The following is a 26,446-nucleotide window of genomic DNA, read 5'->3' as shown; positions in this document are numbered from 1 at the left end:
GGCCCATCGTGAGAGCACATACTCTTTGACTGTGGAGCTCCACTCCTGGGAACACAGACTTCAGACTGACTTGCAAGTGAAAAATAGTCCACATGCGCCATTTATTGCAAGAATGGTTGTAATTGTAAAGGACTGGAAACAACCCAAAGACCCTCCATCAAAAGGGACCTGGTTAAATAGAACCAGGAACCCCAAATAAGAATGGCTAGGAACTTCAAAATACTGTAAGCGAAAAAAACAAACAAGACTCTGATGCTGAAGGCAGCCTCTGGGCAGGGGAGGGGGCAGCTGGGGTGGGAGACTTCACTATAGATGCCTCGATACCTTCTGAGTTTTGTACCACATGAAATATTCAGAAAAACAAAATTAAAGTACACACTGAAGCCTTCCTTGTTACGGATGCTTCTGGCTTAGCTCCAGCTCTCTCCTGCAGTACACCCTGCCTCCTGGGAACTCCGAGAGCAAGAATATGGGCACTGTAAATCCATGACTGCATCGGGGAGACTCGGCTCCTCTACCAGCCCTGAAGGGGTTGGGGGGGAGCCCTGAGGGTCACCCCGGCCGCACTTCCACCCTCTGCCCACAGGTGGCGCCCCAAGGCCTGCTGCCTGGACAGAGGGTGGCTTGGGAAGCCCTGGGGCCTCAGGCTGCTGACCAAGAGGCAAAGAAACAGGCAGGCACAAGTAAGTAACATAAAATAGAAACGAGCTTTATTTCTCTGGAAGAAGCAGGGAGCCACAGCTGGGGCAGCAACTTTGGCGGCAGAGGCTGGCAGGAAAACACGGAACAGCACAGGAGAGGGGCTGGGTCAGAGAGGAAGCTCTGGTGTCCCTCCAGGGCAGCTGCCCCCCTTGGTCTCCTGCCAACCCTGGGGCCTTGGGCCCTGGTCCCTGCCACAGAACAATCTGGCACCCATGCTCTGCTTCCTGAGCCACTTAGGGCTATTTCCAGGCACAAGATCCTAAGACCAGCCAAGTCCCAGAACGAACGTATCCACAGTGAGGTCACAAGTCACATTTTCTCCGACACCCCAACGGCCCACCAGGGGATCCCTGGAGAAGGGCCCTCCCCTGGGGAGGGCCTGCCGGGTGCTGGTCCGCCTTTCTGTGCGGCCAACACAACCTCCCTGCACGGGTCAAGCCTGGCTTCCCTGCGGGCAGAGCCTGCGGACACGCTCCGGCCACAGGCCCCACACCAGGGGCTGGAGTCCGAGGCAGGCTGCAGTCCCTGCAGGGCCTGCTGGGGCCACCACCAGGCCTGCCTTCACAGGATTTCTTCCCGTCCCTTGGCTGAGGGCACCAAGGGCTGATCCAAAGCTGCAGGGACAGCACTGGGTGAGGGAGGGATGGCAAGGCAGGGCTCCCAGTCTCCTGCTGCCTTGGCCTTGCTCGGCCACCACGCACAGCGAGTGGCAGCAGGTCCTCCAGGCCCGGGTGGGGTGTCTCCCTGCCCTTGTCAGATGGACAGGCTCAAGTGATTCCTTCAAGGCAGACCCTCTGGCTCTCCAGACATCTCAGCGCCTAAAGATGGGAAACAACCAGAGAGCCCCTCTATCAACAGAGTAGGGAGCGTCTAACGTGGGTGGGCACAAGAGGGCCTCTTGATGCTAGGCTAATCAGTTGAAAAGTCGGCAATAATTTTGGAATTTATCATCCTGGGATGCCTTTTATCTTTAATAATAATGAGAACAGTATTGCTTATCAGACTATCGGAGGGTGACAGGCATGGTAAACAACATCCCCACTCATTAGTTCGTTTGAACCAAGGGGCTAAAAAGTCTGAATGCACTTAGGAGAAAGCTTCCCCCAGAGCTGTCTGCATCCCGGCATCGGGGCTCTCTGCCCTCTTCCGGACTGGGGAGCCCCGCGTCCCCCGGCCGTGCATGGCCCGCGAGGTGCCGGGCTACCCCCTAGCGCAGTGTACTCCGGGACATAGCTCCTTGGGGCATGGGGCTCACTTACTTGTGGTGGGCAGGGCCGCAGGAGCCCAGGAGGTGGCAGCCAGCTTGCTCCAGGTTCCAGTCGCACATCTCCAGCACTTTGTGGCACTCACTTCTCGGCCGCAGACCCAACCCGAAGAGCTGCTCCACCTGAGGAGCAGAGGAGGGCGCCATGGGACACACTGGGGCCGAAGGGCACCAGCCGGGGGTGGGGGCAGAGGAGAGCCAGAGGCAGGCTGGCGGGGAGGGGCAAGGGAAGGTGAGCGCAGCAGAACCAGTCCTCAGGGTCCCTGAAAGCCAGAGCAGGCAGGAGGTGGCAGTACCTTCAGATACTGGGCAGCCCGCTGCACGCTCCAGCTGTGGCTCTGCAGGGCCGCCTGGCACTCCTCTGTGGTCACCCCATGCACCATGGCCTGCAGCTGGGCACACCCGCCCACCTACCCGTCAGCACCACTTGGGCCCGCTCCTCTGGGGCCCTGGGGGCCCTGCCCCTCCGCCCGGCAGCCAGGCCTGGTACTCACCATCTGGATCTTGTCTGCCGGCCGTCCAGCCTCTGGCCCGTCCCCAGGGCAGCCCCTCTGTGGCAGCCGCGCCGTGGCCCTCAGGGCTGGTGGCCGGGCCCCTGGGTTGCTGTTGTTGGCGGAGAAGTTGGCCTTGGGGTCTGGGGCGGCCTGGGGCATTGGTCGGACAGTGGCCGTGGGGGCGGCAGGGGCTGGGGTGCTGGGCGGGGGCAGCAGCAGGGGCACAGGTAGGGGGGCTGGCTCTTCAGGGCTCTGGGCCTCACTCAGGAAGCGCTGATAGCGGTCCAGGTAGGGTGGGCGCTCGGGCAGCAGGTAGTAGTGGGTGTTGCTGACCTTCTTGCCGTCACGGACAATGGGGAGGATGCAGGGACCAGCCCGAGGGCCGGGCGCCTGGATCACTTGGGGCGTGGCATACTTGGGGTCGGAGGCGAAGCTCTGGGTGGTGGGCATGGTCTTCCCCGGTGAGCTGGAGAGCCGGGGTGGCAGTGGGGAGCTTCCGGGTGGTACCAGGGGGCTAGGGGTCCTTGAGCCTTGAGGGGACAGGGGCTCTCGGGGAGGCACCCGGGGAGGGGAGGCAGGTCCAGGCCACCGCCCTACCTCCTCCTCCCCTGAGGGGGCCGGAGACAGCTCGCCACGGGGGCGAGTGGGCCTCGGTGGGATGGGCACGCGGGGGGGCACCTGGGGCTTGTCCTCACCCGCCGGGGCCGGGCCAGGAGAAGGGCCCAGGGAGCCCGCCGGGACCTGCAGCTGCCGCATGCACTCCTGCTGCAGCGCCTGGAAGATCTCTGCGGTCTGGGCTGAGCTGGGCGGCTTGCCCCCACCCTGGGGTGGGAGGAACAGATTGTCCTCCAGGGGAGGAAGCAGCTGTGCCTGCTCAGGCACAAAGGCGTAATTGGTTTCACCCTGGCTGGGCCCAGCACAGACCCCGGCACCCACCAGGGTGCTGTTGATGGAGCAGACCTCAAAGTCCTCCTCATCCTGGGCCACATCGTCATAGGCAGGAGGCGGGGGCAGCGGGCGTGCATCCCAGTCCACCACAGGCGTGGGGTGCAGGGGCCGGGGCAGGGCCCGCGTGGGGCTCTGCGGCGGGGTCTTGTCCAGTAAGGAGCAGGCGTCCATGGCCAGCTGCGCCAGCGAGGGTGCGCAGGGCCGTGGGGCGGGCACGACAGGCTCCTCGCCAAAGTCAATGAGCGTGACCTCGCCCCCGCCGCCACGACCCGCCTTGGTGCCTGGCACCCGAGCCGAGGGCTTTGCTAGCCACAGCCCACGGGTCAGGGCTGGTTTCCGGAGGCCCAGCCTCTTGAAGTCGCTGGACAAGGGGTCCTGGTCCTCACTCACGGGGTCGTAGGTTGGCTCTAGGATAGAAAGGAAGACCCCAACAGGAAGGCAGTGTCAGGAACGGGGGACAGGGGAAGAAAGGCAAGTATCTTCCACCAACTCCCCACGCCCACTGCCCCCAGAGGTTAGCCCCCAGCTGCCAAAATTCTCAATGCACACCAACCCTATTCAAACAGGAGGACAGAACCTGCTCCCGACACTGTCAGCTCTCCACAGGGGCTGATAAGCCCCTGCCTCCATCTCAGCTAGAGAAAGCAACACCCCACAGCTGCTCGACACCCCGACACACAAGACCCCAAATAGCCCGGGCTCCTGGGCCCCGGTTAGTCATCGCTTATCCCCACCCCATTACAGCACACCATTAGTGCAGGCTGGGGGCCTTGGAGCAGCAGGCGCTGTCCTTGGAGAGCACAGAGCTCCCGACCAAGCACCACGAAGGCCCAGCCACAGCCTCCGCAGGACCCAAAGGGAGTGGGGCAGGGCCAGGTGATGGCGGAGAGGTGGGTGCCCGGACCACACCCCCTTGGTCCAGAAGCCCAGGCTTTTGGGGACCGGGGGAGAGGCAGGCATGCTGGGCCAGGTCAGCGGCAAAAGCTCACAGCACACACCCCGCGTCCCCTCCCACCCAGCCAGCCCACCGGGGCTCTGTACCTTCCAGAAGGAGAGGAGGAATGAGAGGAGAGAGGGGACAGGGGCAGGGGCCAAGGCACCGCGAGCAGCCCCACTTACTCTGAGCGAAGATGGCAGGCTGAGGCGGGCGAGGTGGAGGCTCCCCTGCAAGAAAGGCCATGCGGAGAGTAGAAGGGGCAGAGCGGGAGAGACAGACCAGGGGAGGGAAGACAGCCAGACGGGAGGGCAGAGTGTGGGGAGAGACAGAGAGAGGGCGGTGAATAGGGGTGCGTGAACGTACAAACCCAACAGCAAGGGGAAGCAGTAGGGCGGCAGGATGGGGGGAACCGTGTTCCGGAACGACAGGCACAGGATCCGGGAGATGGATGAGGCCCCTGGCCGGCGTGCAGCCCGTGGGGTGGTTTTGGCTCGGGAGAGAACAGCAGGATTAGGGGAGTGAGGAAAGCCAGGATCTGAGCACGGCGGGGAGGGCGAGGGAAGCTGAGGCGGGCAGGCCAACACAGGGCCAGCCGAGGGTGCCCACCTCAGCGGGTACAGCTGCCTCTCATCTTCCGCCCCACAGCCCGCCGGGGCTGGGGCACAGCTGTCCCCCTGCGGCCCTGACCCAACTGTCCCTGAGCCAGAGCAGCCGGCTCGGCACGCCCAGAGAGGACAGTGCCTCTTCCTGGGCAGCTGACGAACTCGGGGGGAGTGGGGCTCTTACTTTTCACCCTTCCTAGATGCTGGGTGGGTCGGGAGGTGCTCAGTTCCACGCTCAGCAGGTCAGGGGGGTCCATGGGGTTTCCCAGGTACAGTCTGTGCGGGAGACAACTGGGTCAGGGGGGCAGTCTGGGGGAAGGGTGCGCAGTGATGACAGCTGGGAAACCTCAGGAGGAGAGGCCCAGGACTAGGCAGAGAATAAAAACCCAAGTGCGTGCAGGGAATCATCTCATCCAAGCCCCACACAGAGCTGGGTCAGGAGCATAGGCCTTCCGACTCGCCGCAGCTCCCCAAAGACCATACCCAGGGGAGGTGTCACGGAGAGTGGACAGGGCAGACGTCCTGACTGCAGGCTGAAAGGCCCGGGCCGAAAGGGCTCCGAGAATACCCCCCAGGAGCAGAGCTGGCCGTCTGCAACTGCCAGGGCCCCCCACCCGCGCCTGCAGCCACCTGCCAGCACTCTCCTCGGCTGCACTCGGCCGCGCTACCCTGTCACGGTGGGCAGGAGGCACGCTCTTGCCCCACTGCCAGGTGGAAAGGGGCTGGGCCACCTGGCCTGCTCCCGATTTACCCTCTCCAGCCCTGTGCTGATTGTCAGGCCCTGGGACTTAGTCACTGGGCTGATTAAAGCCTGGAGGAATGAGGCTGGGCTGGCCACAGCACGCCAGGAGCAGGGCAGAGGGCGCCGGGCCTCCTCCTGGAGGGCGTCTACATACCTCGCCCCAATTCCCTCAGGCCCGTGCCTGGATCTTGGGAGGTGAGAGACACCAGCTGCTCTCCCAAGGCTTTGCGTTCTGGTGTGTGAGGGCAAGGGGGAAGGCCTGCTTCACGGCGCCTCTCAGGGCAGAACCGAACGTCAGGAGAAGGCAGAGGAGAAAGGGCTGCCTGCAAGCCCCCTGGGGCCAGCAGAGAGGGGAGCTGCCAGGTGGCTCGCTGGGGCAGGGCACTCAGGAAGTGACTAATTCTTCGCCGTGTCCTCCCCCAGATGCCCCCCAGTGACCTCATCCTTTCGCTTAAAGGAGACTGAACCCCCCTGCCAGGTACAGAGTGAGCAGGCAGGTGGGGGTGCTGCCTAACCTCCCTTCTGGAGTCTCCCCGCAGGGAGCTCTCTCTCTGCGCCCCCGGCTCGGGGAACACCAGCTCCCATGGCCACTGGGCCAGTAGACTCAGTCTCCAGGATTCCAGCAGCCGAGCGGAGAAGATACTACACAAACACCAGGGAGCATGACAGCTCTCCTGCTAAACTCCTTCCAGAAGCTGTTCCCAAGTCCGTTTTCCTAAGGCTGCTGTGCCGGGGGGGCATTCCACCAAACAGAAGTGTGTCTCCATCCTCCGAAGCTCCTAACCCCAGTTCTGCCTGCAAGGAGCTTCTGGGCAGCAAAAGACCCTCTGCCCCACTGTTGTGACAAGGACGTTGGAAGCCAGCGAGAGCCTGTGTGCCCACAGAGGGGCTGCTGACTCTGGAGCCACAGGTGACCGTCCCACCCCCAATCGTACTCACTCGTCGATCTTGTCGGGGAAACCCCAGCAGTGGCGGGGGTCACTGTCGCCATGTCCCGTGTGGATGAAGCTATTCTGCAGGGGTTGACTGATGTCCTGGGCCGACAGGCCAGCCACAGAGGTCACCACGTTGCGCGGGAAAGGCCCCACACACAGCGTCCGCGTGTTCTGCCCACGCCACCAGTAATTCTCAGCCCTGCCCAACAGAGATGACATGGTGAACGCTAGGCCATGGTGGGGGAGCCCCAGGGAGCAGGACCCTTTCCATACCAAGCTCTCTAGCCACGATACGTGACCACCTTGGCAGAAGGGGGTCCAAGGGCTACGGCCCTGAGACCAAGGGGGTGTGCCATGAGCCCGCCTGCCCCGTGACTGGTCACTCCCCGGGTACAGGACCCAGCTGTTTGCACACACCTTACCCCAAGATACCTAGGTGGGTCAGACAGCTTTTCCTACAGTTTACAAATAAGGAAACAGGTTCAAACAAGTGACAGTACTTGCCTACAGTTCCCAGACAGATCATAGCAGACCCAGGATTCAAATTCAGTTGTTACTCTGCAAGCCAGCACCCTTCCTATAAAGCTGCCTCACCTCCTTCCTCCTGGCAAGGCCTGGACCCCCACCCTCTGGCCACCGGACCTTACTCTTCAGCCCAGTTTCCTGGCATTCTGAGCTGCAGGGTCCAAAGGAGCATCACAGCCTCAGCACTGGACTTGGAGCCAAGCCCTCCAACCACACTATATCTCCTGCATGCAGCCCCTCATGCATTTGGAAGCACTCAAAGCAATCCACACCATCCCATCACCCCTTCTGTAACTCCAGTGCCTTCCACAACCTCTAGGCAGGGCTGTGGGACCACCAGCCCCTCACTCTGATCTCAGACAGGAAACCTCTGCTGGTGCAGCCTAAGCCCGGGCCTGGGTTGGGGGTCGGGGCAGGAGGGGGCCCTCCTGGACACCTCGAATGGCAAGCTGTGGCTTCCATCTGCCACTGGGATCACTCACACCTGACAACGTGGGCAGAATCTGAGCCAAGGCAGACGGAATGACAGCCTCATGCCGCTGTGGCAGACATGCGTGCATACCCAGTCAACCCCCATCTGTGCAGCCAGGAGCGTAAAGGTCTCCTCCAAACTGGAGTCAGATCGCAGGGGCCAAGGGGCTGAGCTCCTGGACCCTCCTCTGAAAGGTGACGTAGCCCACTGGGAGCAGCATCACCTCAAACCGCCTGCTCTGGAGATCACAAGTCGAACCCCACGAGTACAGCAGTGCTTGGGAAGCCGAGAGGTGGGGCAGGGAAGGGCTGGGAGCCCAGCCTCCCTATAAACAGGGCCGCTGACCAGCCCACCACCAGACACAGCAACCCTGTGATTACACCCTGCCCTGAGGTGGGAAGGGCAGGAGAGGAAGGAAGAAGAGAAGACAACACCCAAGAAGGGACAAAGCCCATCGGAAAACAGCAGGGCCATTCTGAGGAGAGAAACGCCCCCCAGCACCACAGCCCCTGGGGGCTGGTTGTGGTGGAAGTCCTCCCATGAAGCAGGGGACCTTGCTGCTGCTCTCCCCCTCCCCCCTGTACCCACTGGCTCCCCGGGGTCCACGTGCCTCTCCACGGACTTTCTCAGACACCCACCCCAGGCTGGACATTGGACTCTGCTCTCCACCCATGTTCAGAGGCGCTCATTAACCTGGGTGAGAGAGGCAGCCGAGGTAGAGAGCTAGTTCAGCGGAGACTGGACTCATGTCCAAGGCCAGGTCCGCCCTGTGACCATGTCCTCCCTGTGGACCCTGAGCAAAGCCAGACTGCCAAGAGGTCACTCACTCCCTCCACCCCTTTCCTTTTGCCAGCACAGCCCAAGTCCTCACATAGTGGCTCCCTTGGACCGGCTTCAGAGAGCGAGAGACGCCAATCCCCCTCTCCTTATTACAGGGACGACCGAGGCAAGAGACCCCATGCCTGCTGGGAGTCCTGATATCATTTCCCACAAACACTGTGCTCCCGGGGGAGGTGAGTTGGGAGTGCAGGGCACGTGTAAGAGAGAGAGACCTCCTCAGGAGTCACATCCCAAGCACACTCAGAAGCAGCGTCCTCCCGACGAGGCTCAAATGTAACTCCTGAGATGGCCGATGCCCTACTGCGCTGCCCCGCCTAACCCTCTTAGGTTTGGTGGGACCCAGGTGTCAGCGGCTCAGAAAGGGAGGCCACCCTTCCCCCCCCCCCGGCCTGCCCTGGCCGCACCCGCTCCCCCCACAAACAGACCAGAGTCTCCACAGCAAGGGAGGCCCCCCGTGGGCAGACACTGCGGCGCAGCAGAAGTCCCTGCGGGAAGAGAAAAGGGCCCAGCACCTCCAGCGTGAACTTCCTATTTCCTGCTGCCTGTCAGCGTCCTGGGACAGGCAAGGAGTGGAGTGGCACTTGGGAAACCAAGGCCTGAGCTGAGAATTGCCTAAGGCTGCCCCTGCTCTATTTGGGACCAGCTTCTGGAAATCGCAGCCCCCCTGTCCCAGTCCTGGCCCAAGGTAAGTCCAGTCCAGAAACGGCTGATAAATGTTGCTTAAACATTCCGCTCAAAACACGGCCCCACTCACTTCTCTCTGAGCAACCCAGGCAGCCCTGGTTTCGAGGGACAACCCGGGCCCCTGCTTCCCCCTCCCCTACCTGCCACTGGAAGCAGAGGCTCCGGGGACCAGGCCAGACCAAGGCCCCAAGATGGATTTCAAAGCCTGTCTCCCTTCTCTGGTTCTATAAAACTGGAACATGAAAGTGCTGCCGGCCATCCCAGCTTTCAAGCAAGGCCCCCCCGCAAAAGACCCATTCATCATTTGTCCCTCCATCTCGACAGCACCTCACAAGCTCGACAGAACATCTGGGTGTCCTCTCTCTGCCCACTGCCTGGCACCCTGAGAAGTACAGAGCCAGGGAAGGAGGGGATCCCAGACTCGACCTGGAAACGAACACCGGCACCGCTTCCACAAGGGGAATCCATGGTTGACGGAGGAGCAGACATAGAGCAGAGAGCCAGGCTAAGAGACAGGGAAGCAGAGACCCACACATACAAGCCCAGAACCCAAAAGACACAGGTGAACAGAGAGCCCCTCCACCCGAAGACATGGAGACAGTCAGCCAAACAAACACAAGAGACATTCGGGCACCAAGAAAACAAGGGGGCAGGGCAGAGCCCCCAGACAGGCCCACCCCCAAAGCCTCACCGGCTGTTGTGGCCTCCTGCCCCTCACCTCCCACCTCCTGAGCAGCTCCAGGAACCACGAACAGGCACTGTGGTCCAAGTCGGCCTTGGCCCTGGAGGAGGAGCCCAGCGAGCCCACACTGGCAGGCAGAACGGGGGCCTGGGACGCAAGGGTGGGGCAGGGCACGGCCACGGTGCCTCCCAAGAGGAGTGGCTCCTCCAGGGCCCCACCTGCTGCCCGCCTAGCTCTGGTGGTAACCCAGGGCACCAGCTCCAGAGACACACACCCCAGAACACAAGCAGCAACTGAGTCACCCCCTGGGGAACACTGGGCCCCCACTGACAGCAAGGGATGGGGGGAAATAAAGACCTGAGGGCTATGGTGCACAAGAAGGGTCAGGTCCAAGGTCCTCGGGCTCCTGGGGGTGGGAATAGGTATAGGTCCAGACTTCTGACTTAAGGCCCTGCCATGCCCCGCCCCCCCAGATAGGCCCTCACCCTAATCTTTCTATTTCCAAGAATGTTCCCCAGAGAGCCATGCCTATAGTCCCGTCTGGCCCCCAGCTCCAAACTCACAGACTATCTTCCTTCCTGACGCCTGTGCCTCTCTCCTCCTAGAAGCTTTCTGCTTTTCTGCACTAACTCCCCAAACCTCCACCCCCACAACTCATTGCTATGTCCTTTGTATTCCCAGATACTGGGCCCAAAAGCTAGGGGAGTCCTTGTCTGGGGAAGAGGTGCTGGGGCCACAGTGAGGGAAGGTCATGTTCCTCCAGAACCACCCTGGGCTCCAAGGCCTACTCCATCACTCTGACTCAACCTAGAGCTCTCCTCTCTTACCAACGCCCATGAGGCACAGGATTTAACTAAAAGCCCCAGACCCCCAAACCTGAGGCCCGGATAGAAAGGGCTCTGTGGGAAGCGACCCCTGCCCCCATCCCTGCCCGGCTCTGAGTCACAGAAGCTGGGAGCACAGGGGATTTCCTCTGCCTTTCTCCTCTTCCTGGTCCTCCATGCTCACCCCCTAACCCAAAGGCACCTCAAGCCTGCCCTGCCCCAACCAGTTTCTCAGCCACCCTGGGGAATCAGATAACAGAGGGTGGGGTGAGTGGTGGGTAGGGCCTCCTGGGCAGAAGGGCTTCAACAGGGGCTGCAGGAAGGAGACATGACTCAGGGCCTGGAGGCAGAGACAAGCATCCCAGGTGTCTGGCAGGGGGAGGGGTCAGGAACAGAGAACCCTGGGAGGGGGACTGGGGGCGAAGGAGCCCAGGTGGGCAGCCCAGCAGAGAACGGAGGGGAGTCCCGAAGGGGCAGTGGGGCTCAGTGGGAGGACAGAGGCTGCCTGGAAGATGGTGGGTTGCTTTGGGGTACTTTTGCTGATAGGTACCAGGTGGGCAATCAAGAGTCCCTGTCCTGGGAGGAGGCGGGAAGGGAAGGGGGAGAAGATGAGAGGAATGTTCAGGAGCTCCAGAGTCCCTAGTTGTGGCCCTGAGGCCAAGCTGAGCCACTTCCTACGCCTCACCATACGGCAACTTGGCTCTGACCCACACAGCCAGGGCCGGAGCCGAGTGGGAAAAGGGTAAAGGAGGTGGTGCTGGGCAGGGAAATTCCCTTGGAGCAGCGGCATCTGGTACTTAACCCCAGGCGCTCAAGAGTGAAGCCAGGCCCGTCCTCCCCTTACTGCACGGCCTGCGACGTCATGGGAACCCTGGAGGCAGAAGAGTGCTCAGCCAGCAGGCCCCTCCATCCCCACCCTGCACCCTTCAAGGCAGTGCAGGCGTGGCCCCACGCTCCCTACCTTCCCTCGATGACGGTGATGACGTCGTTCATCTGGATGTGCAGCTTGTCTGGTTCCTCAAAGTCCTGAAGGGCCCGCATGTCCGTGGGCTGGGCCTGGGGGCAGAGACAGGTCACTGCCCAGCCTGGGACTGACCCCTGCCTAGATACCCCAGCCCCAGGGCGCGGACGGGCCCTCACCTCCAGCAGGAAGTCCCGCAGGGCCACAAAGGTGGGCCTGTCCTCTGGCTTGTGGGCCCAGCACTGCACCATGACGTTGTAGACATCCTGGGGGCAGTCCTCCGGCCTCGGCAGACGCTCTCCCTCCTTGTCAATCTTATGCAGAATCTGGCGGTGGGGTGGTGCAGTGTGAGCACGAGCAGAGCACCCAGCTCTTCACTTCCCACCTTCCCTCCACCCCATGGAGCCACTGGAGCTGTGGGCCACCATGCCTGCACCCCAAAGAAAAGGTCTGTCTCCAGGACCCTATCCCCGGGCCTCTGACCCTTACCCCCTGGTTGGGGCCTCCGGGTAGGTGGCCATGGCAAGGAAAAGAATGAGAGCAAGCCCCAGTCTGTCCCTCTCCTCACCACTGGGGGCCCCTCTCTCTGGTCAGCTACCTGAGAGGTCACGTGCGGACGCAGGGCAAGGGGGACAGGGGTCCTAGCAAGTAAGAGCCAGTTCTGACAGGGGCAGGATGGGAGCCAAGAATCCAATCAACCCCCACCCGTCCTGGAGGGAGCGCACCTCCAGCCCCTCACCTGACTGCCATTGAGGCCAATCCAGGGCTCCTGGCCATAGGTGAACATCTCCCACAGTGTGACCCCAAACATCCAGGTGTCACTGGCATGGGAGAAGGTGCGTGTCTTCAGGCTCTCAGGAGCACACCTGGCAGAGGCAGGGGTCAAACAGAAGGTCTCTCAGAGCATGCCCACCCACATCAGCCCAACGGACAGAAAACACTCATTCAACAACATGTTCTAAGCCTGTGGGCCAGGCTCAACAGTAGGTATTGGTGACACGTGTGAAGTGAACAGGAACAGGACTTACTGACTGTGGGATGCACAGACTTGGAGAAAATCATCTATGCTCATGTCTTTATTCCCATGGAGGCTGGGTGGGACGAGGGTGAAGTCTGGTAGGTCAGGGAAGCAGTGCGGGGAGAGGTCAGAGGCTCCAGGAGTTGGTTGGGTGAGGGAGAGGACAGGGGAGAAAATCTCGGGCTGTTTTCTAATCGTGGTGGGAGGATGACAATTTCCGGATTTGGGGCAGGATCCTGGGATTTGGGTCATTTCAGCAGGAAGGCGTGGGTGGGAAATTTGGATAGGGTCTGGGGAAGAACCGAAATGGCTGGAAACAGTTATACTGGCTTCACCCAAATATCCCACACTCCTTCTGGGACTCCCTTTTGGGTGAGACAGAGAAATGTCACTGCAGTGAAGCCAGCAGAGGGGTATTCCCGGGTGGGCTAAGGTGCAGAGTGACGGAGAAGCCGCCCTAACAGAGAACCAGAGACTCTCTCCTGGGACTGGAGAGCTGGCCCTGCCACTCAAAGGGGGTGGGACCCAGGGGCAGTCACTCAAGATCCCCAAGCCTCATGTTCCTCATCTGTGAAATGCAAGTAACAATAATCTGCTCATCACACAGTGCTGTTGTAAGGGGACGTTATCATTTACCACCCAAACCAGGATGCTTGGGTATGAAGGGGGTGCTATTAATTACTCCAGAACAACAGGCATAATCCAGAATATGTGGTCACCTGACATATAAAATCAGTTATTAACTGGGGGGGGGGGTTGCATCCTGGGTTAGGATTTTCTGGCAAGGAGAACTAGACCTATTTATTCCTCACACCCCAAAGCAAGGGACCACGCTCCTTCCGGTACATCCAGAACCAATGGACCACAATGGTCTCAGCACAGGAGAAACTCACACAGGGGACAGGGTGGGGCCAGGTACCCCCTTAGCATTCAGGTGAATGTCCCTGGTCAGCCTGCCAGGCCCAGCATGGTCTGGCCCTGCCAGTGGCTAAGTCTACATGGAACATACTTGCCAGCCAGTCTGCCTGGCTAACTGCTGATATTTCAGGAGCTTCCTATGGAGTCCTCTAGGAAGCCTTTCCAAGCCCCCACAGCACACATCTCTGTGCATTGCAGTATCCGGCACACAGGCCCAGAGAATTCCTAGATGGATGAGTGGATGAACTGCACACAAGGACACCCCAGGCCCAGAAAAGACAAAGGCTATGTGGTTGTAGAAGCCCTGGAGACTCTGAAGCCTGGGGCATGCAGGGACTGGGATGGGGCAGGATGGGGTCCAGGCCCTATGAGCCAGCAGCACCTGTCCCTCACCAGGCAAAGGGCACCTTGCGATGCTCTTGCATGACATAGTGGTCGTCATTCTGGGGTAGCGCACGCATCAACCCGAAGTCCCCAATCTTGACCAGGTCACGGGTGGCCAACAGCAGATTTCGGGCAGCCAGATCACGGTGAATAAAGCGCTTGGACTCCAGGTAGCCCATGCCCTCAGCCACCTGCACAGCATAGCGGCTCAGAGTACCCAGGAGGAAGTGGCCCTGGTGCTTTCGCAGCCGATCCAACAGCGATCCAAGCGGCGCCAGCTCTGTCACCTGAGGCCACGGGGGAGGCAGGAGGAGTAAATGTGGCTGAGCCCTGCCCCTCCCTCAGTGCCCCATGCTGGGCTCCCAGTCCCTCTCCTGAAGGCCTGAGCCATGCTCCATGCTCCTTCCTGGCCTGTACTCTGGGACCTCTAGGACTTCTCCAGCTCCCCCAAGCCTCTCCCTCCAGGTAATATGGGAACTGAGGCCTAGAAAGAAGCAACCCACAGAGGCTCAGATTAGAAATTCTAAAAAATGAAACTCTAAGGCCAGCCCCTCCTATGAGTACAACTCTCTGCCAATGAGCACAAACAAAATCCAAAGATGGACCTGAGCTCCAGCGGACACAGTACCAGGCTAGGCCCCTAGGAGCCACTCTGCCACATCAGTGAGGGACCAAAGCGTCCTTCATCAGAATGGAGGGACGAAGCACAGCGCAGGCAGGGGGATGGGCAGATCTGGGGGCCCAGAAACCCTGCCTGAGCACCCGTCTGCCACCCGCAGCACTCACCATCTTCATGGGCGGCGTGAGCACCACACCATAGAGGCGAATGAGGTTGCGATGGTCGAGCGAGTGCATGGCGTTAACTTCCCGGATGAAGTCGTCCATGGCCTCGGGCTGGCTCAGCACGTCAGGCTTCAGGCACTTCACAGCCACACTCACCTGGCCAGAGTGAGGATGGAAAGGAGTCAGGATAGGCTCCAGGCCCCAACACTCGGAGCCCACCTGCTCCTCCCTCCAACTCAGTCCAAACAGCCCTGCCTTGGGTCTGCTCATCTGGGTGGGTGAGCACGTCACAGGGGCCTGTGGCCCAGCTGGAGCAGGGCAGCTGACTGACCTCCCCTGGGCCTCCCCTTCCTGGGACAACGCCCAGGTTAAATAGCAAACCTACAATAAGAGATGATCAGTGTGACGGCAGAATATTAAAATGTTGTCATAAAATGCAATACTAAAAATGTTTTTGGTGTGGAAGGAAAATGTTGTAAATATAATGCCAAAAGGGGCACCTGGATAGCTGGCTCAGATGGTTAAGCATCTGCCCTCAGCTCAGGTCATGATCTCCAGGTCCTGGGATCGAGCCCCACATCTGCTTTTCCCTCTCCCTCTGCCTCTCCCCTCCCACCCCCAATTGTGCTCTCTCTCAAATGAATAAAGTCTTAAATATATATATATATATATTACATACATATATATAGGCAAAAAATGAACCTATGGTGAGAGAAATCAGAAGAGTGCTTCCCTTGGAGGAAGAGATACTCAGTGGAAGGGGCAAGAGGGAGCCTTCTGGGGTGCTGGGACCGTTCTCTATCATGATCGGGGCAGTGGTTACATAGGTCCACGCATACGTAAAAATTCACTAAGCTGAAATGCTAACTCTGCTTCCTCTGAGTGGGGGGCGGATTACAAACAATTGGTTTTTTCTTATTTTTAAAAAATTTCCAGTTTTATGATAAGTAAATTTTTTACAATTGAAAAAAAAAGAAACAGACATGTCAAGTTAAAGCTGAGCGTGGAATCCAGAGCAAGCCCCTTTTCGACCTGTGCCCAGCCCCATTCACATCCCAGTAGAGGGGAAAGATCTGCCCCAGAGTCAGAGTGAGAGGGACTCTGCCAGAGTCTCTTAGAGGCCTGTCCCTCCACCACACCCCACAGGACCCAGAAGCTCACCGTCTTCCCCGAGGGGGCATCCCACTCGCCCCTGCGCACCACGCCAAAGGAGCCATCTCCTAGCTTCTCGAATAGATGCAGGTCCTTCTCCCCAATGAGGCAGGTGAGGCTCTGCAGGGGCCCCTCCCCGGCTGGGCCCCCTGGGGTGGGTGAGGTCTTCCGGAAGGTGCTCTGAGAGTGATGAGGGGGGAACTCAGCCTCCAATCGCTTTCCACTGAACACCTGTTTGAAAGCAGCCAGGGCCAGATGGAAGCCTCAGACCCCGGAGCCGGTCACTCAGTCCTGCCCCATAGGCTCCTCGGCTAGGCCTCCACAGAGGTCCTGGCTTTGCCAAAGTGCCAGGGGGCAGCCTGGCTGGAGGCCCTCCCCTCCTCCAGACCACACCCTCAAATGGGAACCCACAGTCTCAGTGTGGCCTCAGGTATGTGCCAGAAATGGACTGACAGGCATGTGGCTTGTGACTGCTGTGGCCCCATACCCAGCTGTGGGGTCAGGGAGAGCCCAAAGCCACTCCAGACCCATCTTCACCACCTGTCCCTCCCTGTCCCCCTACCCAACACAGACTCCGGCCCCTAACCCGAGCAGATGGGCAGAAGCCCGAGGGGCCCTCCACAAACACCTCCCTTTCCATTTTTAGCCCTGGCCCCTTCTCTGGGTTGCCCATTTGGCGCTGTTTGTCTCCACCCTCCCTGGGGAGCTGACTGCCCTTCATCCTGCCAGGCGGAGAGGATAATTTGAGCCTGAGGTTGGACCGTGAATGTGTGTGTGTGGCGGGGCGGGGGGGGGGGGGGGCGGGCGGCGGGGGGGTGGTTAGTGCAGACGAAGCAAGGCCTTGCTGGGGAAGGGCCTGGGAAGACAGCTGGGCTTCCGGAGGGGCGCCTAGAGCTGAGAGATGAGAAAGGAAGACTGGAGGGGACTCTGCAGCCTGGGCTGTGTGGAGGGAAGGGGCCAAAGGTCAGGGGCCAGGACGAAGGAGGCCCTGAGTAGCAGAGTCAGCCCCGTCGATCTGACTTGGCCACCACCATTGGGGCATCCAAAGCCTTGGCCTCAGGCCGCAGACTCTGTCCATTTGAGCCCCTGTCCCCCAAAGGTTGGGAGGGTCTTATCTGTACGGGGTAGGGGGTGTCTCCACTCTGAGGACCTCTTCTAGCCACTGCTCTGTCCTTCCTCCCAGTAACTAAACTCCCTTACGTTTGCAAGCAGTACTCAGCTAACAAGGCCCTTCACAGCCTTTATCTCAAGGGACCTTCTCCACCACCCGGTGAGGTGAGCTGGACAAGTGCCACCAGCACTCTTGCTGAAGACAGACCTCAGGTCTGGAGAGGTTCACCGACCCACCTGAAGACCTCCTGTGTGGTGGGTCCACGACCCCCAAATCCCAGCATGCTGCATAGCTCTTCCCTCCTGCCTTCATCCGCCCAACAAACCCATCCTTCCCTAAAACCTGGGCAAGGAACCAGGACAGTGTCCCCAGAAAAGGCCACAGGCTCCCAAGAGACAGCCCCTTGGCCAGACCACAGCCAGGAAATATCTGCTGCCCAATCCTGGTCCAGCTGTTCTGCCCTGCCCACCCCCCTCACCCCCCACCCAGCCCTGAGGCCAGAAGCAGGGAGGGAAGGCCCTGGCTGGTTCACTTCCTCTCGCATTGTCTTCCAGACAATGGGCAAAGTTCCACTGAGTCAGAACAGGGACTCACCACTCACAGACCCAAATTAGGGCAAAGGGAGAAGGGGGGCAGGCTGTGGGAAAGGAAGCTGTGAGCAGGGCCAGATGACCAGAGAAACCCCCTGCAGACTAGGGAGGGTGGGGGAGGAGGGGAGCAAGGCAAAGATGTCCCAGGTCCAGAGAGTCCCCACCGTTCTGCCCTGGACACTGGCCCCAACAGTCAGAGCAAGGGCTCAGGTTACGGTGCACTTGTCAAGGAGCGCCTGTTCCACGCCCAGCGACGAATGCACAGCAGGAGGGGATGGGAAGCCACCGCAGCGCACAGGCTACTCACGTGCCATCTCTGGTGGGGATGAGACACTTAGCCGGGCAGTTCTACAAGCACCCTGCCCAGGAAGACCCTGGAGGAGGGAGGTCTGGACGAGGCACAGATTACACCTGCCTGGGAATGGGGGAGTTTCCCAGGACTGACATCACAGGAAGGCCTGCGAGGCTGCCCACGCCATCTTGCACCTCGTCCACGCACCTTGCTCATCCAAGACTTGCGTTTGCACATGGCCTTTCTCCTCTTCACCGCCTCCCACAACCGCCGCTGGCCTGTGGGGAAGGACGGGGTTCGAATGTTAAGGTAGCTTACATCCCCCAGAGAAGCTGCCTGCCTGCATGCTTCCTTGGTCACCCTGGGGTGGGTCCACCACGAGGTACTGCCCAGCACAATGACACCAAGGAAACAGACCATTCCAACCCACCAGGGGCCACAGTTAACCAGACGGCACTCCATGTCTAGGCAGTGGTTCTTGGAACTAGATGGAAGTGTTTAACCACCAAAATTGAACAGCAGTAGTCTTTTCCCAACTCTCAAGGAAAAAAAAAAAAAAAATCAAGGTAATGGGTAGAATTTGCCCAATTTTGAGTTTTTTTCTCCCATAAAATTTGTTTATGTTCCTGGCATCAGATACCAACTATCCAAGCCAAAACTAGCATATGTCAATGTCTAATTTAGCATGTTATTATTTAGCTATTTTAAGTTGAATGTAGTAGTAAATTTCTAATGCTCTACAAGGAATACCATGGCTTCTCGATGTTACAATCAGTACTTTTAGGATAAATACATAGAAAAAAACTGAGTTCAGCTGATACAGCAGATCTTGGTGCAGAGGAAAGAGACAAAAGGAGCTCAATTTACAGCAGATCTTTGTGAGACAGAGACAGATTAAGAGAAAATTAGCAAACCCTCTGAGGGTTTTTATCTTCTCGTGTTCATACGAGGCTCTCTGGACACTGACCCTGGCGTTCAGAATGGTGAACCGGGCCGACTCAATGCCACAATTACAGAGGAGGAGGAGATGGAGGAAATGCATCCTCCAAATGGCTGAACAAGCCAAAAGGGGTGTGTGTTTAATCCTGAGTATCCAGAGCTAGAAGACTTCATTCTCCTCCAACTCCAGGTCACCTTTCCAACTGCCAACTGTCCTCCTGCGCTCATGGTGTGTGGCATCTACTGATGCCCCCTACCCCACCTTGGGGGCTCCTGGGCAGGCCGCGAGCGTTCCCAGCTACACCACCCCATGGAATAAGGGGGAGGGCTCTTCTATGCAGTTGGCATTTCTGACGACAGAGGAGGTAAATGGTCAGTGGGGAAGCAACCAGCAAGGCCAATGGCCCCACCTACCGGGCCGGCCCATGCCAATCTTCTCCAGGTCCTCATTCTTGACATACTCAAAGTGGGACAGGCGGGTCACGTTGAGGTCATCACGGAGCCGCAGGAAGTACTGTTGCAGCTGCACCTCGGACAGTAGCTCCAACAGCCAGCCCGTGCCCTCCTCCGGCTGCATGCTGCTGCCCCCCAGCCTCTGTGGGGAGGGAAGAACGGCTCAGAGACCAAGGGGTACAGGGAGGTAGCAGGCAAGCCTGCCCCGAGTGCCCTGGGCTCACCCACATCCTACTATGCTGCTTCAACGAAGGGCTCGAATCACCTTCTTGCTCCCCAAAACTGTACAGAATGCCCTGTACCCCTTGTGCCCCTCTTCCCACCAGCAACAAGGATAGAACTGGGGCAGTTGCAATACAGCCCGAGCTCTGGTGTTGGGGTCTTTTTTTTTTTTTTTTTAAAGATTTTATTTATTTATTCATGAGAGACAGAGAGAGAGAGAGAGAGAGAGAGAGAGAGAGAGAGAGAGAGAGAGAGAGAAGCAGGCTCCCCACTGAGCAGGGAGCCCGATGCGGGACTTGATCCCAGGACCCTGGGATCATGACCCGAGCCAAAGGCAGACGCTTAACCATCTGAGCCACCCAGGCGCCCCTGGTGTTGGGGTCTTAAGCCCAAACTTTGTAGTGACCGGAGATCAACGTCTCTGTTCTCAGTCACAAACCCTTTGAGAACCATGAAAACCACAGATTGTGTCTCCAGGAAAAGAGACACATTCTTACTCATAAAGGTTTCATTAAAAAATTGGGGAGGAATAGCAGGCTGGCTCAGTCCGTAGAACATGTGACTACTGATCAGGGTTGTGAGTTGGCGCTCCACACTGGGTCTAAATATTACTTAAAAATAAAACATTTTTAGGAGCGCCGGGGTGGCTCAGTTGGTTAAGTGTCCAATTCTTGATCTCAGCTCAGGTCTTGATCTTAGGGTTGTGCATTCAAGCCCCACACTGGGCTCCATTCTGGGTGTGGCACTTACTTAAAATAGATATATATTTTTTATTGGGGGGGTGGTGCAGGGTCCCTTGAGACCCATCCATAGGTTCCCCAGACCTGAGGGACCCCAGAGAAAGCACTGTGGACCAGATGAGCTCTAAGTTCCACCCAATGCCTGACATCACCAGAGCCTCTCCCCCCAGATCCAAAGACCATCCCACAGGAGACCGCTCGAGTGCCATCAGGACCACACCAGTGAAAGACAAAAGGGGCGCAGAGGCTGGGGTGGGCTTTTATTTTTTTTTTAAGATTTTATTTATTTATTTGACTGAGAGAGCACGCACAAGCAGGCGGAGCGGCAGGCAGAGGGAGAGGGAGAGGGAGAAGCAGGCTTCCCGCTGAGCAAGGAGCCCAATGCGGGGCTCAATCCCAGGACCCTGAGATCATGACCTGAGCCCAAGACAGACACTTAGCGACTGAGCCAGCCAGGCGCCCCTGGGGTGGGCTTTTAGATGCTGGCTCTAAGAGACAGCCTTGCTTAGCTCCATCGACAGCTGTCACCACAGACTGCTGCCCAGTGTTGTTAAAGCTTTCAATTTTTTCAAGAAATACTAGAAATCTGAATCTAGATGTGAAATCTCACCAGTAAAATTCTTTTCCAAAAGGTAATATATGCACATGGTAAAATATTCAAAAGGCACACAGGAGCCCTGAAGTCTCATTCCCTGCCCTATTGCAGAGCCCTCTAGCCCCCCCATCCACAGAGCCAGCTGCCATAAAGGACTTCTACATATCCTTCCAGACTGTTTTTCCCCCACACAAACATTCACCCATCAAGCACACCATTTTGTTCCTTGTTTTCACTTAACATTACATCTTTCTCCTGACTTTTTTAATTATGTCAACCAATTCAAGTTTGAAATACACACACACACACACACACACACACACACACACACACACACACACGTTCTGTGTTGGCCAAGCAAAACACAAGTGCAGGCTATCATCAGCCAATGGGCCACCAGTGAGTGACCTCTGACCTACACTCTCTGTGGCCCAGAGAAAGAGGACAGAGGGGCGCCCCTGAAACGAAGCAGCCTGACCCGCTGGACCTGAACCCATCCTTGTCCAAGTCAGACACCTCAGAGCTGAGGGCTGACCTGCATTCAGTCCCCCACCAAAGAAGACCCACAAGAGGGAAGAGGCCAGCGACCCCTCAATGCCCCCCCAACAAGTCAGAGGAGGCCTCGGCCCCCAGCTCTGATCACAGGGCACACTCAGAGAAGTGTGCAAGACTCTCGCGGCTCAAGCCTAGCATGCACCTCCTGACCCCACAGCTCCCAGCGGCCAGTGCCAGGACTTCAGACCTTCTCTGGCAGCTCAGGACAGTACAAAGAGTGACACACGGGAGAGGCCCTCAGTTCAAACCCTGGCTCCTCCACCAAGGCAGCTGGGCTACAGGGGGAGGTTTCCAAATTTCAGGCTGTGACCCTTTACCCAGACAGTTCTCATGAGGGCTGTACGGCCCCCTAGGGGACATTCTTGGTTGTCATCATGTTGGGGGGCTGCGAGTAGCATTTAGTGAGTGGTTGGGGAGACAAGAACACAAGTTATCCTGTAACGTACAGAGCAATCTCACCCACTGTCCTAAATCCCACACAACTTAGTTCATGCAGGTAAAAATCTGGTTTACAATCACCTGACCCTAGAACTGAATTCCATCTTACATATGAACAAAAAAGTATTTTGCAGTCTAGATACATACTGAATCCTCCTAGAATGGAACTAATACATACACTGAGGGAAAACTGACCTTTGTTTTGTTCAGAACTTACCAAAAGTTGTTTGCTAATCTGAAAAATGTCACGGAAGGCAACCCACCTTTATGATTTCCAAACTCCCCTGTCAGTCAGCATTTGCAGGCACTGCCTCCATGGTGGTTCTACTGGAGGGCTCCGCACTGACTACATGTCAGAACGTCCCGACATATCAGACTACCTGAAATGTTATCCTCACTTTCATTTCTCCTTCATACTATAGATGACATCATGTTGACTGACTATACACACACACTTACCGGTAAAAAGGACACATTTCTATTAATTTTATTTAAGAAGAATAACAATAAAAATAACTCTAACACTTGATACTGACTATACGCTAGGCATGGTTCTAAGCATCTAGCTGTATTAACTCACTTATCCTCAACAAAACTATCTGTTCCACACAAGGGAGTGTGGACATAAGAGGGCAGAACACTGCTGTTTTCCAGAAGGCGGCCCCAAGGGCGCACTGTGAAAATCACCGACCCAGGCCGGAGCTCTCGGCAGCCTGGCCATGCAGGGCCGGCCAGGACTTCCATCATCACGGCCCTGTCCCTGGGGCAAAGAGATCGCACCCCCTGCGTGCCCTAAGATGTGCCTGCCGGCGGGGCAAAGCAGTCCACAGACCCCCTCCTCTTCTTGCCCAGTCTCCAAGTCTCAGGGCTCCAGGCTCCCCACTCCCACCCTGCTCTGGAGGCAGCGGCTCCTCAGAGCAGCTCAAAGCCATGCCCCGGGTGGTCAGGACTGCGGGAGACACAGCCCTTCCCCTGAAGCTGCTCAGAAAGCACAGTCTGGCCTGTTTCTTTTCCCTGAAACAACAGCGAACAGATCTCCCTGCTCAGCTGGACACTCCCCTCCCCGCTCTCCAGCCCCAGGAACAGGCTTGCTCTGCGGAGGGGTGTGCGGGCAACTGGAAGAACACCGGGATCCCAGTGAGAAGCGAGCAATCAGGGTCTCAGTCTTGTCTCTACCGCCTGGCCCTGGGTGAGCCAGGACAAGCCCCCTCCCCTCCACTAACTGCCCCTTCCACAGCAAGTTTCTGTGTCTGTGGAGCACAGGGACCCCGGCTTCTCCCCCACCCCGCTCACACTCTCTGGTCGTGGGTGTGCCTGGCCCCCGACACACCCGCAGTCCCACACCTGTGTCTGATGCCTGGCGTGGCGCTCTCCTGGCGCGCACACTTCCTGCGTACATTCTCCTAACACACTCACCAACCAGAATGCAGCAGCCGAGGGGAGAGGCCCCGAGCCCAGAACCCCTATCAAGCCCTCAGCCATTGCCAGTCCTGTACTCTGCCCCTCAGTGAACTGCTGGCTCTGGGGGGGGGGGGGCGGTGCTGACCCAGCCCCTGGTCAGTCCTACCCACACCCCCAGCCCCCACTCACTGTGTACAGGCGTCGCCGTAGTCTGGCCAGGAGAGGGAAGGAGAGCTCTAGGCCAGGGAAGCGACGAGCCGCCGGCATCTCCACGGAGCTGGACCCCCTGACTAGGTCACTGGGGCTCTGGCCCAAGAAGTAGGGGGAGCAAGGGCTTTAGCTCCTGAATTCAAGGTTCTGCCCAGGATGGAAGCTGACCACAGGTCTGGCCCAGGAGTCCCCCAAATCCCACACCAGGGGTGGGAAATGGGGCATTAGAACAGGGTGGGCTCCCTTTCTCGGCTGCACAGCTGTTTCCACAGCTGGCTAGTTTGGCAGGAGCAGGTTAGCTCTTTTCCCGGCTGCAGCCCATGTCCTCTGTCCTGTTTCTCTGACTTCTCTTCAGTGCAGTGGTCACAGCTCAGCCCTACTCCCGGGCTCCCCCGCCTGACCGCCCTCTCTCCCTCCTCCCTCCCTCCCCAGCTGAGCAGCTCTGACACTGGCTGAAAAAGGACCTTTCTGAATCACTGCCAAGAGGGTGGCGGGAATGGGGGGACTCTTCCTCCCAGCCACCCGCGCTGGCCCCCCTGCCTCCCCACACACAAGGCCCCCTGTCTCTGGCTTCCACCCCAGCCCCCATAGTTGCAGACAACTCCTGGGATTTTAGGGTGGGGGCAATGTGAATCAAGCAGCAATGCACAAAGAGGGGCTACAGGCTTCCACATGGGCTTGTCTGGGGCTGTGGGGGCTAGAACACCGCCTGAGTTGGGGGCTTGGGCCCGGGACAGTCATTCCTGGGGCCTGTAGGCAGACCCTTCAGAGACCCTCCCCCATCGCCAAGTCCAAGCCTTGGCTGGGCGTCTCCTGGCTCAGGCCCTAATGTGGCCCTGTTACCCTGGTGCCCGACGGAAATAGGAGGCCGGCAGCCTGCCAGAGTGGGGCAGTCCAGCCAAGAGCAAGGGGGGGCTGTGGGGGTGAGGAATCTCCACCCCCTCCCCTGGGGTTGCCTTGCACTGCCCACAACATCCAGGGTGCCTCCTCCCCCAGACCAGCTGGCTAAGATCCAAAACCCCCTCAAAATAAACAAATATGCCCCTAGACCCTGCTGCGATGCCCCCACCCCAGACCAAGGATTCCAGACTATAGGATGTTTCTTGTATAGCACCCCCACGCACAGACAATAGCCTCAGCTAAAAGGAACTGGAGACACTCCACCAAGCCCCCATAGGCCCCCCATGTTCCTGCAGCTGACAAATGATCCCCCCTGCCCCCCCTCAAGAGTGCCAGCTGCCCTTACACCCCCCTCACTACAGCCCCCAGACACACCTGACAGCTGCAGGAAGTCCTCGCAGTCTCCCTCACCAACAACCCCCCCAGCAGCCATGCCCAGGGAGCCCGCTTCTTGTACACTGCTCTCTTGTCCCTATCCAGCTGGCTACTGGCTCTGGGAACCCCAGCTGGCTGATGGGGCAGGCAGCTGGGTGACAGTTTTGGGGAGTTAGCATCTTAGGCTCTCTTTCCAGGACCTCTCTTAGTACTCGATCTTCCTCACAGGAAGGTTATCTGAAAGGTCAGCCATTTCCTGCTCTGACCCCATGGCGGGGGGGGGGGGGGGGGGGGGGGCAAGAAGGTAGGTAGGGGGTGTGGGTATTGGTGGACACTCCCAGCACTCAGTCCCTCTTACCCAGCACTGTGTCACACACCACCCAAAGCATGTGGAGCCAGCCAGGTAAAGCGTCCCCTTGGTCCAGTGAATCACCAGTCTGAGGCTGGGGTCAGAGCTAATGGACAAGATGAAGTCAGGATGAGGTCACACTGGAAATGACTTTTCCTCAAACCCTGGCAGACAATGCCCATGGCTCAGAGAAGCCTACTGCCTACTTCCCACCAGGCACCACTCTGAAGGAGCCCCGGGGACCTGATTTTAGGGAACAATTTAAGCAAAATTACTCCCTCTACTGTAAGATAGGGGCTGCTGGATCAGAATGGCCAAATTAAAAATTCTAGTTGCCCCCAAAAGATGTGCCCCAAATCTATCAGAACCCCACGCCTAACTCTTCCCTTAGATGTCGGGTAAGAACAAGCCTCAGCAGCTTGCTCAGCAATCCAGCTGGAAAAGGCTGTGCAGAAAAGCAAAGCATGGTCAGAGGTCAGAGCTCAGGCCAGTTCTTGGACCCCTTCTCCTAGCCCTGGAAAACACCCTCCACCTTTTCTGTCCCCCTTTGTCCTGTCAGCTACCGCCCTCTGCCGACCAAGAGAGAAAATGCTTGATCTCCAAGAAGGGAAGCGGCCCCATGAATACAGTGATCATCTTTTCTAAAGCTAGCAAGGACATTTAGCTTGATATGCATATTCGGAAAGTAAGCAGGAATGTCCAAGGAACAACGACTCAGTGCCCGTAAAAGACTGCACCCAAAACCTGGCAGGCACTGCTCCTGGGGGCTCCCATGAGTTGAAGAAAAGCCCAAAAGGCCATTTAATTGGGTCCCAGAGAACCCAGAGACACTGAGGCAGGTGGCAGCATCAGTAATTCACCACCACTGACTTGCCCCTCACCCATCGCATACACACACAAATACCTCTTCACCCAGCCTCTCAGCCCCCCAGGATCTGTCGTGGGGCCCAGAAACACAGACACCCCTTACTCCTGAGAGGCTGCTGCGGAGCAGGGCTGTGCCCTCAGCTCATTGGCAGATGATGGGGTCTAGGACCCGGGTACCTGGCTATCCCCCAGGCTTCTCCCATTACCTGCTGTCCCTCCTCACCCCCAGCCAGGCGCTGATATGCAGATCTCTCCCCCATGGCACCAAACTCCCGGCGTTGAGGCCAGGGAGGGGAGCAGAGCCCTCCCGCAGCCCCCGCCCCTCCGGCGGCACCGGCAACGGCAGCGTCACTGCCCTGCGTCCTGAGGGGCCGGGCCTCCAGCATCCTCCAGAAGGAGGGGCGCCTCAGCGGGGGAGGCCGGTCCATGCCCCCCCCCCACACACACCCGCCCACAGCCTCTCATCCGCCACTGACTGGCCGGCCAGAGCCCCAGCCCAGCCCAGATGGTCGCGGTCTCCTGCGGTCTCCTGAGCCGGGCCC

At 58.4% G+C, this 26,446-nt stretch overlaps 1 protein-coding gene across 19 annotated transcripts in view; it reads right to left on the bottom strand.

The window, feature by feature from the left end:
• Window positions 1–688: 688 nt before the first annotated feature.
• The window catches only part of TNK2 (tyrosine kinase non receptor 2), a 46,998-nt gene continuing 21,240 nt past the window's right edge, over window positions 689–26,446 (bottom strand). For 3 of the 19 annotated variants that reach the window (XM_027584475.2, XM_027584474.2, XM_027584471.1), the window contains 16 exons: window positions 19,214–19,394; window positions 18,068–18,138; window positions 15,877–16,098; window positions 14,719–14,871; window positions 13,942–14,219; window positions 12,352–12,478; window positions 11,792–11,938; window positions 11,613–11,707; window positions 6,629–6,823; window positions 5,132–5,223; window positions 4,713–4,835; window positions 4,528–4,572; window positions 2,461–3,815; window positions 2,263–2,358; window positions 1,962–2,089; window positions 689–1,520 (listed from right to left, as the gene is read on the bottom strand). In XM_027584475.2, the coding sequence (XP_027440276.1) occupies window positions 1,514–1,520; window positions 1,962–2,089; window positions 2,263–2,358; window positions 2,461–3,815; window positions 4,528–4,572; window positions 4,713–4,835; window positions 5,132–5,223; window positions 6,629–6,823; window positions 11,613–11,707; window positions 11,792–11,938; window positions 12,352–12,478; window positions 13,942–14,219; window positions 14,719–14,871; window positions 15,877–16,098; window positions 18,068–18,138; window positions 19,214–19,376 (3,297 nt within the window). In that variant the 5' untranslated portion in view covers window positions 19,377–19,394 and the 3' untranslated portion in view covers window positions 689–1,513. Of the gene's footprint in view, window positions 1,521–1,957; window positions 2,090–2,262; window positions 2,359–2,460; window positions 3,816–4,527; window positions 4,573–4,712; window positions 4,836–5,131; window positions 5,224–6,628; window positions 6,824–11,612; window positions 11,708–11,791; window positions 11,939–12,351; window positions 12,479–13,941; window positions 14,220–14,718; window positions 14,872–15,876; window positions 16,099–18,067; window positions 18,139–19,213; window positions 19,395–23,392; window positions 23,806–25,046; window positions 25,098–26,110; window positions 26,229–26,446 lie in introns of those variants that run through there. The other 16 variants (XM_027584472.1, XM_027584476.1, XM_027584473.1 and 13 more) reach the window with 16 other exon arrangements.

The sequence above is a fragment of the Zalophus californianus genome, chromosome 1 (genome assembly GCF_009762305.2).
Source record: "Zalophus californianus isolate mZalCal1 chromosome 1, mZalCal1.pri.v2, whole genome shotgun sequence".
Taxonomy (NCBI): Eukaryota; Metazoa; Chordata; class Mammalia; order Carnivora; family Otariidae; genus Zalophus; species Zalophus californianus.
This window is presented reverse-complemented; position numbering and strand designations above follow the sequence as displayed.